Genomic DNA, 20,533 nt, shown 5'->3' with positions numbered 1-20,533 from the left:
ACACAAGTTTTAAAAATTCAAATTTCAATTGTTAGAAAAGTCAACAAAATTTTAAAAAAGATGGTTAAAAAATGTTATGTATGTAGTCGTAGAGTATGTAAAATTAATCAAATCTCTGTACATAGGTAGGTTGTATTATGTATAAATATTTGTACTAACAATTTGATATATTTAATTCATAATATTATGTTTTTAGCTTCCCAAAAGATTTGGAAATACGACAGAAATGGTTAAATGCTTTAAACTTAACTAATAAAGATGATGTTTCTTGTACGTATGTTTGTTCTTTACACTTTACCGCTGATGATATTGAAAGAGGATCAGACTTATCTAAATCCCGCTTAAAAAAAGGAGCAGTCCCTTCAGTTAACATTTCAAATCCAAATGGTTATAGTAAAAATGGTTATGATATGTATAATTCAGATATAGACTATCCATTTATGCCAGGGTTCGGTGTACTTGCTCAACTGTCGGAGAATATGTATACAAATGATAATTCGTTTGTTGATACTGAACATCTAATGCCAGTTTCAAATGTGCAATGTGATGTCAGTTTTAACGAAGAACGTAAATATTATTACCGCACGAAATTTGGTCAATGAAAATTATACATATTACATTGGTGAATTTTTTTAGCTGAAAAAGAAGTCGAACAACTCAATTGCCAACCAGATATAGAACTTGACTGTACACCAGACATAGGATTTGATTGTCAACCCGACATAGAACAACTTGCCTGTCAACCAGACCTACCTAGTGTATCGCACAGTGAAGCGAATGGTAACTTAAATAAAACGAGTAAGTTATAATATGTACTAACCATTATATATTATGTACCGTTACGATATATTGGTGGCCTTGGTGATGTTTATATATACATACATTCAGTGAACGTTTCACTTATTATACAATGTATAATACAAGCTAAATTACGCATGCGCATATCACATTTATAATCAATAAAATAAGACTTTGTTCTCTTGAATACAATGTCGCATGTAAATGTATAATTTTCTAAAATTTTATCAGAAATCTATTTTTCCTGAATTTTTATGAATTATCAGTTTTTTTGTTTATGTCCAGTTCTAGCAATTTTCCTTACATTTAAACTTTTTTAAATGAGGCTTTTCAGGATTTTCGCCATTGTGGCCGCGTGCGTAACTATTTTTTTCGTAACGCATAACGTCAAAATGAAAAATTAAACAGTTACATATTAATAACAAAATATATATTTTCAATAGAACTTCTCTAAGGCTTGCCGTAACGCATGGCGTAAACGTATGCGAAAAGTATAGATTTAGATAATTCCTCATGTAATTTTTATTGCGTTGGCAGTCATTAATATGCGAAAATTGAAGAAATCATAAAAATTATTTTTCATTGTTTAGTTTTTGAACGTATTGTGTTATGTACCATTCCCCTTCCGATTTTTACAAAATAAGATTGATTATTTGAACCTATCTTGTTTTGCCTTACCGTATGGCGTATAATGAATCCCAAATGTATAATAGGGCCCAAAAATTTTTAATTATTTCAGTCGTCCATTTGAATATAATTTTAGAAAACTATTAAAATCAATATTTGGACATTAAAACGCAACTAAACTTGCGTGATCAACATATTACACCAAACACTTTGTGTATTATAGAATATGAGTATGCTGCTCGATAAGTTCGTTCACACATGTCTAGTGTGAGAGTTTACAATATGTAGGATGGTACCAATCGTACTGTCAATTGATTTTATATTGCAACTGTGACGAAAAATTATTGATTTATTACTATTTTAGATATTTTAAAAAATCAATATAGATCAATTTTTTACAACCAATTAGGAAAATATCGTTTGAGAGAATCAATCACATGCGCATTTACATCATTTTTATTGAAACACGTCTTTACGCATACAACTAGTGCGCAACCTTTAATATGTAGTCCTCCATTTTGTTTTCTGGCAACACATAAAATGTGGTTTTTGACATGCGCATTTTATTTCAGCGTGTATAAATTTATTTAAAATAAATTTCTTTTTATTGGAATAATTTTCAAAATTATCATTGAATCCCTCCATTGTTGTAGAAAATATTTATAAGTGTAATAGATAATTTTTTAAATGTATATACCTGAACTTCGGAGTATAAAGATGAATAGTGTGCAGATTTTTTCAAATCAGTAACTAATTGTACGGCTGAATGATGTAAACTGTCAATTCTATTATTTTTAATTTCAGTACTCATACTTTTTAAAAAAATTTTGCACCTTTCTTTCAAAACAGTTAATTATATCCACTATTTTGTTTATAAACTCCCTACCTCTAGTTTTCTTAAATACAGTACATCAACACTAAAAAGAATTATACGTCATAGCAAACTTGAAAACTATATTTTGTTGTATTTATTACGTTTTTATTCAAATATGTTTTTATAATCATTTAAAGTTTACAATACTTTTCCCCTATTTTTATGTTTTTTTATATTTATATTACTTGTTAAATTTCTATTCGATATTTTCAATAAATAAAATCGGTGACGTAATCATCAAATTAAAGAAAATGATTTGTATGCCAATGTCATCTCTCGTAAAACAAATCAACGTCGGCGCTGTTAACTGTTTGATTCGCTAAAATAAATAAGTAAATTTGAAAATTTTTACTTAAATCATAATTTCTAAAGAAATTTAATTAAATTCACCTATAATTCATCATGTCGAATTTATAGTAAATTAAAAAATTTGATGCAATTAATAAAAATTTTACCCGAATATATGTAGTCTTATAAATGTAACATAACCTTAAAAACTTTCTCAAAAATGGATCCTTGTGAACTTTTACAAGTTTCTATGGTAGAAGATGATAATCCAATGGAAATATCGGCCGGTAAATCTTGATTAAGACACGAAATAATTTAATTTATTCAAAATTATATTTATTTTATTTAGAAAGTGACCTGAGAAGTAATGAAGATGGTTTTACGGGTTTCGAAAACACTTACGCATCGATGACAGTATCCCCTGAAGAATATAATTACTATGAAACTTTGTTTTCCGGTATGTAATTATAAAATTAAAAAATTTCCAAATCATGGCCTATAACTTAGTAATATTCTAAATTTTCTTATAGATATCGACAGCGTTAAATATAAGAAATTGCATTGCACGGCATGTAATGTTCATATGGGTACGGCTCCAATTGCACATATTCATCGATACGAGCATCCATTACTGAAAGTTTTAATTTGTGAACAATGTTTCAACTTTTATTCAAGTGGAGATTTCGAAAAAGATGCCGATGGAAGTGAACTTTATTGTCGATGGTGTGGACAAGGTGGTCAAGTGTATTGTTGTGCGAAATGCCCTTTTGTATTTTGTAAAGTGAGTATTTTGATTGTTTCCGAAGAAAATTTTTCACTAATTGTCTTTTTTTTTTTTTAAAGAAATGTATACGAAGAAATATTGGTCAATCTATGGTTACACATATCGAAAGTAGTGATGATTGGTTGTGCTATGCGTGTGACCCCAAATCAATTTGGATGTTACGTGGATTGAATTGGGCGTTAAAGAAATATTCTCAATCGAAAATGTCAATAGGGTCAGTTTCAATATACAAAATACACTGAAAGTTTCTTAATATATGCGAAATCTTTGAGAAATATCCCCTGAGTGTTTATTTAAAAACTTTTTAATTTTGCATTTTTCGAAATGTGTTTCAGCGTAAAATACAGTAGATTTTCAATATGATAGGCGTTTAATCGAAAGTAAAATATTGAATCTGGAAAAATTTATTAAATATTTTAGAATCAAAACATTTCCTGTCTCTGATTTTGGAATATACAAATAAAGTCCAAAATTTACGTAAGAAACCAGTGTGTTACGATTAATTCAGTAGTTGTTGAAACATCACCGAAAATATACCATTTCGCGCATTTTTTCGGGTGGTTTATTTTTATAAAATTTCGAATGAAAGAAATTATTCATGAATTTTTTTCAAAGGAGTACTTAACTTTAAGAAAGTACAAAATAATAAAAATTTACACCTAAAAAACTCAAAAATCAAGATTATTTGATGATTGGTTGCATATTTTTGAGAAATCGTCCAAAATATTTTACGATTAGCGATTTCTCGGGTCAATTTTTTTGTTAAATTATTTTGTAAATGTAATGAGACAGTATGAGACTAAAGTACAAAAAAAAAAAAAGATTAAACTTATCGAAACTCCTCAAATTTATTTCATATATGTTTAGAAACAACGCGCCAAATTTTAAAATTGTAAATAAAATTAATGTTTTTTTTCTTTACAGTACTACCACGCGATCCGAACAAGACAACAAAGATATTGTAACAGACTATTCAATGTGCTGCAAAGACCGAGCTGCACAACAAAATAAAGGAGCCAAAATAACAGATAAAAATAAAAGAAATTCAATAAGCTCCAATCACAGTGATGGTCAAGTAAAGAGTTCCGTTAAAATATCAACTTATTCAAAAACACCAAAAGTGTCATTAGAACGTGTGAAAGTACCCGTTGATAAACAAACTGGCTTTGTTGTTAACAACGTAAAATCACTCGCCCCAGAAAACCCGCTCGCACACAAATCAAACATTAACAAACCACGACCATTGTTACCAAAAGGTAATTCTAATTCTGCAAATGAAGTGGTTTGCACACCAGATATAATTTCATTAGATGACGATAGTCCGCCAGCCACGCCAATGAAATTTAACAAACCGAAACCTGAACCACCAAAGAAATTTTTACAAGTAAAACCTGCCTCAAAATTACTCGATCCTGTTAAAAATGATTCAAAAATTTATAAAACAATACAATATTCAACATCATTAGTTTCCACACCCGTTAATTTACAAACATTACAAAATAATCCAGTTGTATCGGGAATGATTCAAAATTTGCAGAAACATTTACGCCCTGGCGAACCACAAAAAATTATCAAAATTGTGTCACCTGATGGCCGTGCATTTTTGATTGATCCCATGAAAGTACCAAATTCACCTACGGGTCAACCTACTATCATTGCAGCACCTGAAACAACACATTCTCAACCTTCTCCAACAATTTTGAATGCACATAGTTCAGTGCCACCCCCTCTTCATGTTCTCAAACAAACTGTTTCAAATGCAGTTCCAGCTCAACAACGTATACCAGTTCAAAGAACAAAAGTGTGGTTTGACACCAGTATTAATGGTTTAAGAAATATATCTCAAATGATATCTACAATGATAGTGAGTTTAGTTAACGATCAAAAAAGTTTGACAAATTGGGTATCGTTGTACAATAATTTTCAAACGCATTTGAAAACGTTATCCGATAATGTGGAAAATTTAAAATTACAAATACGAAATGAATACCTTCAAACAGTACACGTTGGTGAACCAAAAAGACAATTATCCAAACCCCAACAAATGCCACCAATGAAACCAAAAAATAATGATTATGGACAACATTTTTTATCATTTGTGGAAGAAGGCCATCCTAATATAGATCCTCAAATGTTAACAGCAGCATCCCAAGCAGCAATGAATCCCGGCGTTATATTATTAAATGCTCAGCAACCAACGCTTATTCCTTTCAGTAATAATCCATTAGCGAGTTTAGAAAATGTCCCAATCGGTGCAAACACAAATATTTTAAAATCAATGTTAAATAAACCAGAAAATGGTAATAATGATGAAGAAAATTACCAAAGTATTCCAGATGATGATGTCATGTTTGATCCAAAAGACTTACTTGAACAAACACTTGAAATCGGTGAAGGTACTGTTGATAGTGAAGAAAATGAGTCTACGAAACCTGTAAAAGTAAATGAGCCTATAGTGGTTGCGGAAGATGAAAAAGAAGAAAGTGGCGATGAAGAAGTGGACGAGGAAAAAATAAAAAAATTAAAAGAACATTTAGCAGAAATTCAAAAAGAAATTGCCAAACGTAAGACTGAAAAACATAAACGTAAATCTGAGAAAAAAACAGATGACATTTTTGATATGGATGTTACGTGCGATTCTGATGACGAATCTGTACACAGTATGCTAAGTACTAAATCATCTGATTCTGATTCTGATTGCGTTGTTGTGGATAGCGAAAATAAAAAACGTAAAGTGAAAAGGAAGAAAAGTTCTAGTTTAAATCATTCTGAAACAGAGAATTCCGAAACAGTTAAAATTGAAACAACAAGCGAAGATCTTAATTCAACAGTTGAATCCAATGAAGAAAATAGCAAAAAGAGAAAATTAGACGACGTTGGAGATAATGAAATTGAATCAGAAGTTGCCTCAAAAAGAGCTAAAATTGATGAAAACGGTGAAACTGCTGAAACGGATAATGACAAAAATGAAAACCATACTGAAAGTAATGAGATTGAAGAAAGAGAAAAAGAAGGTGAAAGCTTAGAAAATGAAGAAAAATTACCAGAGGAAAAAACAGAAAATGAATCATTGTCAGAAAAAGAAAATACAGAAAATAGCGAACAAACATCTGCTGCTGATGAGTTTAATCCAACTGATTTAATGTCTATAGCAAATGCAATAAGAGAAAGTATAAGAGAATCTCGTAATTTAACAAAACCTAAAGAACCTAAAGCAAAAGTTGGGGATGTTGAACAATTATTAAGTAGCAATGTAGTATTCAGGAAGTCGGAAAATGAAAATGGAGAAACATCTTCAACTTCAAAATCATCGGAAAAAGTTCCAGGTAATTCTTATGGTGATGCATTTTCCAACTTTTTAGCGTCATCCGCAGATGACGAAGGTGCCGAATTAGAGAATGAATTAGTTGATGAACAACCATCGAATGATTTAGACTTACCGGAGAGTAATAATTCGGAACAACCAACAAATAATTTAGACTTACCGGATGATAATAATTTGGAACACCTTACGAATAATTTAGAGTTACCTGATGACAATAATTTGGAACAAACAGCGGATAATTTAGATTTACCGGATGGTAATAATTTGCAAGCGGACAGTATTAATTCTGATAAAAATAATTCAGTTGAAATAAAAGAACTAGATGAATTAAGTAAATTAGACGAGTTACAGAGAATTACTGAAAATATAATTGCAAATGTGACAAAGGATGTTTAAAATCACAAACACTATCGCGTATGAGTGACGAGTTTTTTTTGTATATAAATTGTACATAGTTGGAAAGAAGTTTTCTATTACGGTATTATTCTATAATTGTTTTTAATTTTTCTAATTTTAAAAAACAAAAACACGTTAACAGCCCATTCATGTGCCCTTCATTTTTTTTTAATTAATGGATATTGTGTAGGTACAAATTATAATTCGAAAAGTAAGTGTGGTATATATTGTCTGTCCATACAGGTAGAGTGCATCATTTTTTTGGTGATTTTCAAAACAAACTTTCTACGACATTTTTACTGAAAAAATTACTGAATAATGTATGTTTACACTCGGTTAAAAAAAAAAACTAATTTGTTTGCACGTTTGAAATCTTTTAGGCTTTACAAGTGATTTAATGAACTGTCTCGATGTCGTGTGAATGGACTGTTAAAAAATGGTCGTATCAAACTTATATAAAGTGCATAAACTTCATTGTTATATGTTTACGCCAAAGATTCTAGCAAGTGAATGTTGGATTTATGAAGATGGTGACGAATATACAAAGAGTTCAGCGGAAATTTGAAAGTGACCTTTTAAATATTAGAAATTAAAACGTATTCTTTAGCAACCAGGGGATTTAAGACTGGCAAAATTTTTTATTAGTTTTAATTTGGTATAGTTTACCTGGCTGTGATTGAATATCAAGAGCACAAAAGAATATTAATGATTGGGAAATTTACAACTAGAGCATCTTATAATTTTGAAAAGAAATAGACTTTTAATGCATGTGGTGTGTAGACTCTTCCATGAAATATTGCTGGATTCGTTGGTGTGATTATAAGGTATAAACATGATTTAGATAAATTTATAAAAATATAAACAAAATAATAATTATAAAAACATTTTTCAAATTTCCGAATATTAAGAAAAACTTTTTTGAAAATTATTTATTAATTTTATTTAATTGTAGTCCACATCACAGGGAAGTTCAAATCATTTTACTTGCAAAGAAATGGATAATTCACTGATTTGATGCAGCGTTCACGCCCTTTTCATGTTAAATTTGACTGAATTAATACTTAGATTGGGTATATTTCAAAATTTTTCTGAAAGCATGTTCTATTTATTAAAGCTTGTGGAGACTTGAAAAAGCTCTTAAATTTAATTACTTTATTAGTTAATAGTAACCGTTTCTTTATTAATGACATTATGATTCTATCACAAAGTTCGTAGACCTTTTCTTTAAAAAAATATTTTTTAAGTTGCGGCTAGTATGTCAAATAACTTAAAAAATAGCAACATAGGTTGACAAAAATATAAGATAAATAGAATTTTTTTTACTTAGACTCGGTTTTTTGACCACTAGTCAAGACAAGCGAATCGACAAAAATGTTTATTTTAGATTTCGCTTATTTACTGTCATTACCGGAATTTGTCTATAAATCATTCTTGAATTCATCTTAATGTGAATTATCATTGTGCCATTACTTATTTTGTCTACCGACAGTATGGAAAAGAGGATGTCAATTGCCAATGTGGACTCAACTTTTCCTTGTGATGTGGATTTAATATTGACTAGTTAAAAAAATTGTAAATATAAATAAATTTTTATTAAGTTTTCAAAAGCTTTCTTTTTATATAAAAGCGACATAAAAGATGCAAATTTAAAAAAAATTATTTTTGAGTAAATGCAATAGAAAAAACTTGAAGTTATGTTTAGTACTAAATTATTATTTTTATTTTTAATTTGTTTAATTGTAAAGTAAGAATATATTATTTTTCTTATAAATTGAATTAATTAATCAAATAAATAGAAATTTAAAAAATAATCTGTTTTTCATATACTTTTTTCATAATCCAATGTTAAAAGAAATTTTTTTAAATAAAGCTATGTTAAATTGAACGAAATATAAATTGAAAATTTAACAAGATTGGTATATAAACCATTTTATCCAAAACGTTAGAGACTGTATTTACCCGACTGTCAAGGAGTGGTTATGTTTTTCGCGTGTATCTTGTATGTATATTTGTTTGTAAATTTCTTTATTATCTTGGTAACTTCCAAACGGGTGAATGGATTTTTAGATTTAAGGTATCACTACATTTGTCTCAAAAACCCAAGTATTCTTAGATAGGTGTTTGAATAATAATTTGGTTTAAAAGTTTTATTATAGTATAATACATTTCTATCAAACCAAAGTGGTACTGCGAAAGAGATATATATGTATGTGCACTCATATCTACTCTCTTACTCATTGCCACTTTCGTTTGATAGAACCCGAAGAGAATTTTTGTAATGCTGGGACATTAAAAAGTCTAAAATAAAATAAATAATTATAAAAATAAAACACCCAAAAAGAAAAGAAAAGTAAGAAACAAGTTCAGCAGTTTACATAGCGACTTTAACAGTCGGGGCCTATTAAAATCTAGACCGACTCAAATCTTCAGAATTATGGGCCTCGACCGTTAAAGTCGCTATGTAAACTACTGGACTTGTTTCTTTCTTATCAGATTTTATTTGACACAGTCGGGTGTTTTATTTTTATAATTCTTTATTTTTATCATTTTGGTAGTATAGGTAAATGACTTAGAGCATAAGTGGAACTACTTATTTAGTTCAATATGGCTATCTAATTTTAATTTAAACTATAAAAAGTTCAATGTATACTGCCCCGTAAAAAGTGGCGTACTTAAAGAAATTTTCGAAATTTCAAACAGGTATACCTTGACGAAAAATTATTGGATTTGAATAAAATATATTTCATCCGATAGCTTGTAATTTCTAGTTTTTGAATCAGCACCTCAAACTCTGCCTTTAATATCATGCCTTAATATTTTATCCTCAGGATTGAAATGCTGAGAATATTAATTAATTAATTTGATATGGAAAAAGCGTTCAAGAAATTGAGTAATGTGCAATCGATAGCTTGATTATTTCTCTTTAAAATGCGCTTATATTGATATTTATACGATCTTCTAAGACCAAGTTATTCGCCGGCAAAGCAAAATAGACACTTTTTACATTTACTCTTGTCGCATCTGCTCAAAAAATTACCCTAAATAAACCTGAACTCATTCGAAATCTCAAACGATTGAAACATAGCTAAAAATTTATATAATCCCTTATCGCTTTGTGAAGTGGGTTGGTTTAATTTGGGGGAATATTTTCAATTGTTTATGAACTTTAAATGGGTGCACGGAGTCCTTTCTTAACGTTTCATCTCAGGGCCCGATCTAGGTATTTAGCCGCTCCGAGCAATAATAATATTTGCCGCCCTTTACACTCATACCATATACAAGGTGATTTTTTAATGCTTAAAACTCGATAAATAAAGTTAATCTATGAAAATGCTTCAAACGAAAAATATTAGTCTCAATGGGGCACATCTTATACCGGTATCGAATTCGATCTAAGTTTTCACTCTGATTCATAACTGACAAACATTAGATGAACGCTTTAAATTAGAAAGTTGTGCTTTATAAATACGCAAACATTTTTTGTTGGAACCTTTTTTCGTAAATCGAATAGTTTAGGCAGTAATTAATAGCAAAAATCTAGCTTTACTCTATGAAATAATTCCCTTAACAATAAAGGTCGATTTATCCTAAAACATAATTTCTTTATATTTTGGATTCTTGCTCATTGAGTTGTTAGTGAGGTTAAAATGATTTTTCTAGCAGGCAGTTGAAGTATTTTTAAATATTATGTTGTTTATTTCGCAAAAGATATTTGGAGAAAGAAGATTCATTATTGCCCTTCATTGCTCCGATCATCAGGACAAACTACTTCAAATAAAATAATATACGATTTACTTAAAAAACATCTTTATTTTTTCTTTCTTTTTTTAGATAATTTTACACATTGTTCATTAAATTACAAAAAAAAAAACAGCGTTTTTATTACAAAAGCACAAAATTAAAGTAATATTCATATTTGTCATAACAAAAACTATTCAAATAACCGTTTCTTACAAAAAAACGTGATTTGAATAAGAAATATAAAAAAACTATGATTACACTTATTTTTCGTATAAAAATATGTTTAAGAAATAAAAATTTATTCAAACAAAACAATTTAAAATATAAACGGAGATTCTCTCAATATTTTTATAACAAACAAATGAGATTCTTTTTTTTTAAATTCTAATTCGAGATATTTTTAATTCGTCACGCGCCCTCTTGGCTTCACAAAAGTAATAATGGCAGTTGAATTTGAAAAATTAACAAGCATATAAATTATTTATTAAATATGTCTGCTTAATGTACACATTTATTAAGGAGTTTTACACATTTTTAATAATTGCAACATTGATGAGCATTTAATTTTATATTTAGTACCGGAATTGTCCTTTCTTTGCTCGACCGTTATGGTATACGCGTAAGGGTGTGTACGTTCCATTGCTTCCATTACCATTCATACCTAGAACAAAACATGTAATGAGAATTTTATGATTTTTTCAAATATCTGATTTTTTACTATCAGTATGCTTTTAAAAATATCCCAAGATGAGTGGTAATTTTGACCCGGAAAAACACAAAAAACGTGTTAATTTGATAATTGTTTCTCATCCAAAATCCCGTACGAAGAGTGATTTATCGGATCGATTTAGAAAATATTTGTCTAATATTTAATGAACCAGATTGTCGTGACTTTTTTGATTTTACTCTAGAAAATTAAAAAACCGAATTTATTTTAATTTTTATAAGTTATAGAAACCGTTTAAATCACAATCAATTTTGATTAACAAAAACTGTCTTGAACCCCCGACGCATAAAAAGTAAAGAGGTGTTATAAATTTAACCGCTATTTTTTGCTTGTTTGAAAATTAATTTAATAGAGTGTTCTTAGCTGTGTTTCAAGAAAATCAATTCAGTTTGAAGAGAGCAAGAAAAAAACCACATTTGTCAGGAATTTTTAACATTTTGAGCAAGCATTCTAAAAATTTACTATGGTGTTGTCAATAAAAATCGCATTCAATCTATTTATCTGCTTTGAAACTTCGAGAAAGTAGACAACCGATCGATTCTAATATGTCTTTTTATTTTAAAGGCAAAAAAGTACCTTGAGTAACTGTTGGAGGTTGTCTTGGTGGTCCTGTAGTTGGCGCACTGTATCGTGGTTTTAAGAAGAAATGATATAAACAAAAATAGTAAATAGCAATTACTGCCGATGCAATTGCCATCCATCTATAAACAAATTGATATCCTTGAATTTTTGTTTCGCCATGACTAACTAATAATCCTCCTATGATTGCGCCAATACATCGTCCTGAAAGAAAAAGAATTGTTAAAAAATGCGAGTGTTCAAAATCAATATAAATGTAACTTACCAATACAAAAGTGTGCAATAACAGCTGAAGCTTGACCAGTTACAGTGAAACGTCTTGGTACTAAATGGCGTACGTACATGATCGCCGTTACCCACATTAAAGCTAATGTAAATACTTCTAACGATTCAAATAATAGTGACCACCATGGGCAGGTGATAAATGATAATCCTGAATATAAAAAAGAATTTTATTGTTTTGGATCTTTTGAAAAAGAAAAACCTTACTATTTTTTGAAACTTACCAACATAGCGAATAATGTAAATCGTAAAGGCAGTGATTAATAAATTAGAATGGCCACAATAATCGACCACTTTTTCAGCATTCCATAAGAATGGAATAGCTGGTAATGCTCCTAATGTTAATGTTAATCCAATCAAAAATTGGGATCCAGATAATTCAGTCAAATGCCATGGTAAATAAGAATCTAAGGCGCTCCAAAATACTCCTAATAATATCAATACACCTAGTAATGCACCAATTTCTGAACCATATCGTTTGACTGCTGACATTGGTAGTGCAAGCATACCACTTCGAGTATGCCACCACCATTCTGGAGGACCTAATGGCATATCTCTGCAAAAAAAGAAAAATATGAGAGTAAAAATTTAAGAGAAGTTTAGGAAAAATGGCGAAATAAATTGCTTACTTTGCAAACAAAATAATTGCAGCAGCAATAAACATAAATATGGCAAAGAAAATTATAGCAGCGCTGTATGATGGGAAAGGAGGTGGAGTGGTTGCCTCAGATATTAATCCAACGATTGGAGCAAATACTGCAAATCCTAATGCACCCCATGCTAGTTGTCGCCCGATATCACCACGACCAGTTGAAGTTTCACGGGTAGCAATTACAACAGCTGCATCCAGTAAGGCAATAGCAGCTGTTGGGAATATGTCGGCTATCGAACGGATTATTAAATAGAGCCAAAATGTTAAATCGGGATCACCAATAGTAGCATCGCATTGGCTATCAGCAAGAACACTATTGGGAGCATCATATGGATCATCTACATCACACTCAACTACTGGTTGGCAAGTTTTATTTCCAGCAGATTCTTTCAGAGCATCCACAATTGATGGTATTATGCGACAACTGAAGTCGGTACCTTAAACAAAAATAAAATTATTAAAAACTTAAAAAGATTATTAAAAGATAACTTAGTTAACAGAGATCACAAATCAGTAAATTTTTCGAGTTCGAAGGAATTCTTGTGTTGATAGTTTTGAAAGGACTAGATATAAAAATATTAGTTTATTGCTAAAATTTCGCTCTTACCAACTGGATAACGACACCATTCTTCATACTCAGCACTTGGATTGGTTGGTTGAAGTAATGTTATATTTGGATTTAACTGTTCAGAAAATTCTGTATACACTTGACAAATTTTCACACCATTAAATTCTTTGTAACAAAGATGTGGTGGAGGTTCTAGATCTCTTAATGATAGTTGCCGTCGTCTACGGTCTGTACGTTCTTCACCGCCATCTTCGTCAAGTGGTCCATTACTTGAACCATCTTCAGCATTTCCATCATTCTCCCCATTCAAGTCATCCTCATTTTCTTCTAAGTCTATATCCTTATCACCGTAAATTGCTGCTGTATTATTCGTTGAGTTGTAAATTTCGTATAAAGTTTCTGGAGGCTTATGGCATGCATATCGACAATTGCTTAGTAATAATGCACCAGTCTACAATTAAAATTTTTTTTGTTAGCTCTTTATTGGGTCATTGTAATTGTTTTGCTCTTTATTAGGTCATTGTAATTGGCAACTCATTTTATCAAAGGCAGAAAATTTAGAAGCTGTTTTGAAGAATGAGTCTAAGAACTTTGTTTTCCACGAAAATTTTCCTTACCTCTTTGAAAGAGACCGAAAAAAATTCATCTGTGCCACATTCTTAGATTTGATGAATATTCATGCGATATTCAAATAATATAATTGAATAACAAACAAATCAGCCTCTCAAACTTCCGTCCTTAATCAAATACGTTGCCCTCTTATGGAAATTAAATTTTATCTAAAAAGGCTAATAAGCGATGCAAGTTTTTCCATATGTCAATATGGCCATATCTATCAAATATGGGTAAGTTTTCGAGAAATTATAAATGAAGGAATGAAAGTTACAAGGAATCGACTACCACTGTTTAAGAGTAAGAGTGATTTTAGGAAACCCTTTATGTTTTCTTTACCCACCTAGGATTTAGACTATTATAAAAATGGAAAATATTTTACCTTTTCGTGATCCCAATGATTACATTTTCGTTCGGCATTACATCGTTCCTGTAATACTTCACCTCCTTTTTCATTACATGTAAACGTAACGGAAGGTCGCCTTGCCTAAAAAATTTAAATATGAAAATGAAAATTCTTAAGAAAATTTAACTATTATATTATATTTTACCTCAAATCTGGCAACAGATGGTACTAACATTAATAGTAAATAGAAAATAGCTGCTAATAGAAAGCATAATGCGATCATAACACGTAAATATCGTCCAGTTTGTGTTTGCTTATTACCACCACTACCACTATTTCCGGCCATTTTATCAGCTAATGGTCCAACAATTAATGGACCAAGTAATGCAACACATGGTGCTACAATTGATATGATACGAGCTTCTTCTAAATTTAATCCTACTGTTATCATATGTATTGGTAAAAAAGGTAATAAAAGTCCTACTCCTGAAAAATTTAAACAAAAATTTATTAATATTTAGCATATAAAATTAATCCTAATTGCCAGGTTACAAAATTTGTAAGATTTTTAGAGTATCAATGCACCGTCGACTGTGAAAATTCTCGAATAATTATTTCCCTCAAAAATTTCAGTAAAGCTTCTCAAATTTAAGTGGATTTGATTTTACTACTTTCCTATAACTAGTCGTTATTTCAGAGTAGATAGGCCAAAGAAGAAAACGAAATTTTAGATTAAATAAATGCGTCATTTGACAACAAAACAAAATATAGATTATACATTTTTTCTAGCTCCACAATTTCGGATTCGAAAACCAATATATCCAATTAGTAATTATTTTGAAAATCATATTTCGAATTAAATTTTTAAGTAGAGTATATAATTTTTGGACCAAAATTATCAAGAAATATTTCAATAATTGATCTTTGATATTTTAGATTATTCTAATTAGAGTAAGTAGCCTTCAGAAAATTGTGAAGATCCGCAAAAATTTTATCACCGTCGGCTAGCATAATAAGGTAACTTAAGTAACATTTTCTAGATCCAAATTGTTTTATGATGAATTTTAACAGAAATACGTCATTTAAACTGCTTTGTCTACTAATATTATTTTCTTTTTTGAACACAGTGGCGCTATGCATGAATTCAAGGAAATATTATGCAGTAAGTGTACATGTATTTTTTATATCATTTGCATAAAGAGTATATTAACTGCACATTCTTCCAAAGGTAAAGCCTGTTCTTTTCATACAAAATAAGTATAAAATTTTTTTGAATGTTTTGTATCTTTCTTGTAAAAAAATCACTACTAAACCACTCTATCGATACTGTCACTGTTAAAGTGTAAACAGAAATTTATTGTATAGAAAGAACAGATTTAACAATAATATAATCATAAATGTATAAAAATGACAATAATTACCTCCAAAAAAGAAGAATAGAACAAATTTAATCGTAATTAAATTTGGATTAATTTTAAAATATTTCATTTTGGATGTGTATTTTTGTTAATTGATTTATTTCATAAATTCTAAATTATTTATTAAAAATATGAATAATAATTAAAATCCTAAATGATATCACATCACTAATTGTGAATTATTAGTAATTTATTGGTAAAATATTTTTTTCTGTATATGTTATTATTTTTATCTTCTATATATGTCATCTCATTATTTCTGACGAAACTCTGTTTTTTCTTAGTATCCATACAGCAATGATTTCATTATCTGAAACAGAAAAATATAAATAACAAATTAGTCAATTTATAAATATAAAATATGCATAATATTATTATGAATTATTTTATCACAGATTTAATTTAGATAGTATTGGGGGTGGCTTAATGTACATTAGATTTTGAAATTAAATTTGTACCGATGAAATAACGAATCTCTTTTAGAATCACTCTCGGTGTCTGCTTTTCGGACAAAGCCTGTTTTAGATTTTTAACTTTTCTTTTCAAAAACATTTAGCGTCAAAAAAGAATTTCGAGTGAATTGAAAGTGACATGCGAAATGGCTTGTTTTAAAGAATATAAATGTGATTTTAAAATATGTAAGTAGTTTGAAATATCAAAACGCAACCTTTATATTATTTAACAAGTGAAAACAAACAATTGACTGAGTTACTTGTTGAAATACCATATATAGACAGTGTTGATGCGCAATCGTTTGTTTTTTTGACGTCACGTAAATAACAAAAGATATTCACTTTTAAATAGACACACACACAACTGATATTCCTATATTAATACATACTATAAAATTTGCACCTAATTAATGCCCTCGTGGGTAAACAGTGATGTTTACAAAAAAATGTTTCAAACAAAAGTTTTTTATTTTTTTATAAGAAACATTTTTTACATTTAAACTTTTGTTCTATCTCTAACGGTTTACAAGATGGGTCCTACGGATCCAAGACCCAATTGACCTATGATGCTCATTTACGAACTTGACCTCATTTTTTACGTCCTGAGTACGCCTGTAAAAATTTCAGCTCGATATCTTTTTGCGTTTTTCAGTTATCGTGTCCACAGACGGACGGACAACCGGAAATGGATTAATTAGATGATTCTATGAACACCTATACCAAAATTTTTTTCGTAGCATCAATATTTTTAAGCGTTACAAACTTGGGACGAAACTTAATATACTACAAACGAACAAATAATTTTCTCAATAGATTGAATCTTATAGGTATAATAATCTTGCAACAAAACAGCTCTTTGTCGCAATTTTAAATTCAAGAAATACTAGAAAAATACGACAGTTAAAGTGAGATGGATTTAATTCTCGTTTAGCTTTATGTGAAGAAAATGTGTGTAAGCTTATTGAAATTTTATGAGCATTCTCTTTGGTTCTTTTTGGATATGCCTAAGTTGTGGCAGTTAGAGTTAACAACATAAAAAAATAATTTTGTTGTTTTTTCTACCAGACAGGGCCCCATCTAGCTATTTTGCCGCTTTTATACCCATACCATATACAAGCAGGGTGTCTTTTTTAGGTTGACATCTGCTTGAAGCTCAATAAATAATTTTAATCAAGGAAAATTAAATGAAAAATTTTTGTTTCAATAACATCTATCGATCGATTACTAGTTATGGAGTAGAATTAGCTTGAAAACCTAGGTCACGATTAATGCCTACGTAAAATGTGCACCTACACAACCAACATTTTCCCAATGGTGTTTTGTTTTATTTATAAATTATAATGAATTTTTTCATACAATCCCAGTTTTCGAAATACCCTCCCCCCCCGGGATCGGGCCATGCTACCAGACCCTATCCGAATTACGGAGACGGTTCGGCTTTGATTTATAGAAAACGTTTACTTCGTGCAGACTTATTAATTACTAATAATTAATCAATAAGAAATAAATATAAATTTGGCAATAAATTTTCTTTTGTTGTGGTATAGTTTTCCATTTTAACATTACTGTTTACTCGTGAGAGCGCAAATTGTATTGTATAGAGTATATAAGTTATATATGTATATCAGTTATATATTACTTATTAATTACTAATAATTAATCAATAAGAAACAAATATAAATTTGGCAATAAATTTTCTTTTGTTGTGGTATAGTTTTCCATTTTAAATGTCAGTATAGTATTTAAAATTAATTTACCCTCTGGGCCTTATAATACAAGTTTATATACCACATAGGTGTTAGACACCAATATCAAAGCTGTTTTACAGTAATCCATTTTATATGTTAACTATGTTAAGGGGAAAACATACGATATGTAAGAGATATGTTATAGATTTTCCATTCATAAAGACTAAGTAATATTTCCAATAGCCCGAAGATCTTAATATGATGATTTTATAATATATTCATGAGTAATTAGACGAGATATCTGACATTCAATGTAGTTGACCTTGGCATCTTAAAATTAAATTAGTACTTATTAATAATTATCCAATTGATAGTAAATGAACAAAATTTGCAAAATTTTCATTATTATTTTAGTAAAAAAATGTTGTTTTTTTTCTTTTCTTTTTTTATTTCGCATTTATAAGATTTCTGTTTTGAATTAAACTGCATGGAAAAATGTGATCACTTGCAGAAACAAAAGTGTTTTCATGATTCAGTCAATATAGACGAAAAAAAGGCCAGACCTGGAAAAAATTACAATAGTGACTCTGAGGTTATAGATCGTTAGGGGGGCATGTAAATAACTTTAAAAAAAATTAAGAGAATTTTTCCGCTGTTTTTGAGAAAATCCAAAAAAATGGGAAAAAAAAATTTGGAATGCGTTTTTCTCGGAATCTATTGGTTTAAGGGAAAAGTTTTAAAAAAAAAAATGTAGAAGACATTGTCAGCTACATTTATGTCATTGGAGCAACGTCATACGAGTTAAATTACAAAAAGTAGGTGGCGTTAAAGTATCAAAAAAAGGGTTTTTCACGATTTTCATTAAGAAAAAATGATGTTTTTGTAAAAGTGTAAATGAGAAAGTTGTTTGACTCAATATTAGCTTCAACTTTTATTTAAACAATTTTTATGAAAAACTTACCGTTTCCGAGCTATAGTAAAACAATGTATGTTTAAAATAAACCAAGAAAATAAAAAGGGAATCAAGTACTCCTTTTCAAAATTTTAAAAAACTTAACTTTCAGATTTTTTAGCAAACTGTATTTCAAAAACGGTAAGTTTTACAAAAAAATTGTTTAAATAAAAGTTGAAGCTAATTTTAAGTCAAACAACTTTTTCATTTACACTTTTACAAAAAAATCATTTTTTCTTAATGAAAACCGTGGAAAACCCTTTTTTTGATACTTTAACACCACCTACTTTTTGTAATTTAACTCGTATGACGTTGCTCCAATAACATAAAATGTAGCTGACAGTATCTTCTACATTTTTTATTTGAAAAACTTTTCCCTTAAATCAATAGATTCCGAGAAAAACGCATTCCAAATTTTTTTTTCCCATTTTTTTTGGATTTTCTCAAAAACAGCGGAACGAAAAATTCTTTTTTAAGTTATTTACATGCCCCCCTAACGATTTTTAACCTCAGAGTCACTATTGTAATTTTTTCCAGTCAAAATGCCAGATTTACTGTACCATCAATTTAAATCAAAGTTGCTTATGATGATATTTCCTAGCTACAGAAAATATGAGTCATTCTTTTCAGGACTTCTTTTCAGTTGTGATCAATTTTTCGCTAGCTATCACTTATGTGCTTAATTCTCGAAGTTTCAAGTATGTATATATTCATTTAAAAGAAGGATTCTGTCCCGCGAACTATATATATTTACTCAAGTTTAGTGTCTTCTAAATTATTTTAAAACAATAATTTATCTTATAAGAAGTGTCTTCTGATTAAAAATAATTTTAGATCGAAAATATTTATATTTCTATATCTGTTTATTTACGTATATACTCTATACGTGATACACGAAACAAGTAAGTTAATTATGGATAAAAAAATTGTTTATTTGAACTACTTCATAGTCAGATAACTCCTGCATAATATACAAACATTTGTTGTCATTTCAAATACCAATAATATAATCAGATTAAGTCTGACACAGTATTGCTGCATTTATAATCTAATTTGTATCAATAACAACAAACAAATAGTATAATTCTAGGACGTAGGTACTATAGCAAAGTGGCAGCCATATTACGTATGCACTAATGACGTTATTATATAAAATATGAACAAGAAAATATAAATAAACATATCATATTAAAAATTCTCATATGAAAAATATGTTCATTTTTGAAGGTATTTTAATCAAATTATAGGGGAAAAAAGTGCCCTTCTATGAGATCTAGCTTTATTTTTATACAGGGTGCTTTCAAAGGCTTGTAAAATGGTCCACCATGCACAGTACACTTCAAAATAAGTGAATCTAGTGTTAAACTTACAAGCTAGGTGGCTCTAAAGTAGAATATTTTGAAATAATTTTTTGTAACTTAATT

At 29.3% G+C, this 20,533-nt stretch overlaps 2 protein-coding genes across 2 annotated transcripts; one reads left to right on the top strand and one right to left on the bottom strand.

Annotated features, from left to right (window-relative positions):
• Positions 1 to 60: 60 nt before the first annotated feature.
• LOC123298697 lies at positions 61 to 8,728 on the top strand. Its single transcript, XM_044880790.1, has 7 exons — positions 61 to 125; positions 197 to 567; positions 637 to 798; positions 2,937 to 3,044; positions 3,118 to 3,368; positions 3,431 to 3,585; positions 4,296 to 8,728. Exons 1-7 carry the CDS (start codon positions 61 to 63, stop codon positions 7,090 to 7,092), a joined length of 3,909 nt encoding a protein of 1,302 aa, XP_044736725.1. The 3' UTR covers positions 7,093 to 8,728.
• A 2,475-nt stretch (positions 8,729 to 11,203) lies between these two features.
• Positions 11,204 to 16,166, bottom strand: LOC123297287. The gene is made up of 9 exons (XM_044878891.1): positions 16,021 to 16,166; positions 14,805 to 15,085; positions 14,636 to 14,740; positions 13,681 to 14,092; positions 13,051 to 13,510; positions 12,646 to 12,977; positions 12,405 to 12,572; positions 12,137 to 12,343; positions 11,204 to 11,494 (listed from the first exon to the last, which is right to left on the bottom strand). The coding sequence occupies exons 1-9, from the start codon at positions 16,085 to 16,087 to the stop codon at positions 11,406 to 11,408; spliced, it is 2,121 nt and encodes a 706-aa protein (XP_044734826.1). The 5' UTR covers positions 16,088 to 16,166; the 3' UTR covers positions 11,204 to 11,405.
• Positions 16,167 to 20,533: the final 4,367 nt, after the last annotated feature.

This window comes from Chrysoperla carnea, chromosome 4, assembly GCF_905475395.1.
Source record: "Chrysoperla carnea chromosome 4, inChrCarn1.1, whole genome shotgun sequence".
NCBI lineage: Eukaryota > Metazoa > Arthropoda > Insecta > Neuroptera > Chrysopidae > Chrysoperla > Chrysoperla carnea.
This window is presented reverse-complemented; position numbering and strand designations above follow the sequence as displayed.

Coding starts and splice junctions, on each gene's coding strand:
- LOC123297287 (XM_044878891.1), bottom strand. CDS start 16,087: ATGAAATATTTTAAAATTAATCCAAATTTAATTACGATTAAATTTGTT. Junction 13,511..13,680: donor ATGGTGTCGTTATCCAGTTG/GTAAGAGCGAAA, acceptor TTTTTGTTTAAG/GTACCGACTTCAGTTGTCGC. Junction 12,344..12,404: donor TATTGCACACTTTTGTATTG/GTAAGTTACATT, acceptor TTTTTCTTTCAG/GACGATGTATTGGCGCAATC.
- LOC123298697 (XM_044880790.1), top strand. CDS start 61: ATGGTTAAAAAATGTTATGTATGTAGTCGTAGAGTATGTAAAATTAAT. Junction 126..196: donor AATCAAATCTCTGTACATAG/GTAGGTTGTATT, acceptor TTATGTTTTTAG/CTTCCCAAAAGATTTGGAAA. Junction 568..636: donor TGTCAGTTTTAACGAAGAAC/GTAAATATTATT, acceptor GAATTTTTTTAG/CTGAAAAAGAAGTCGAACAA.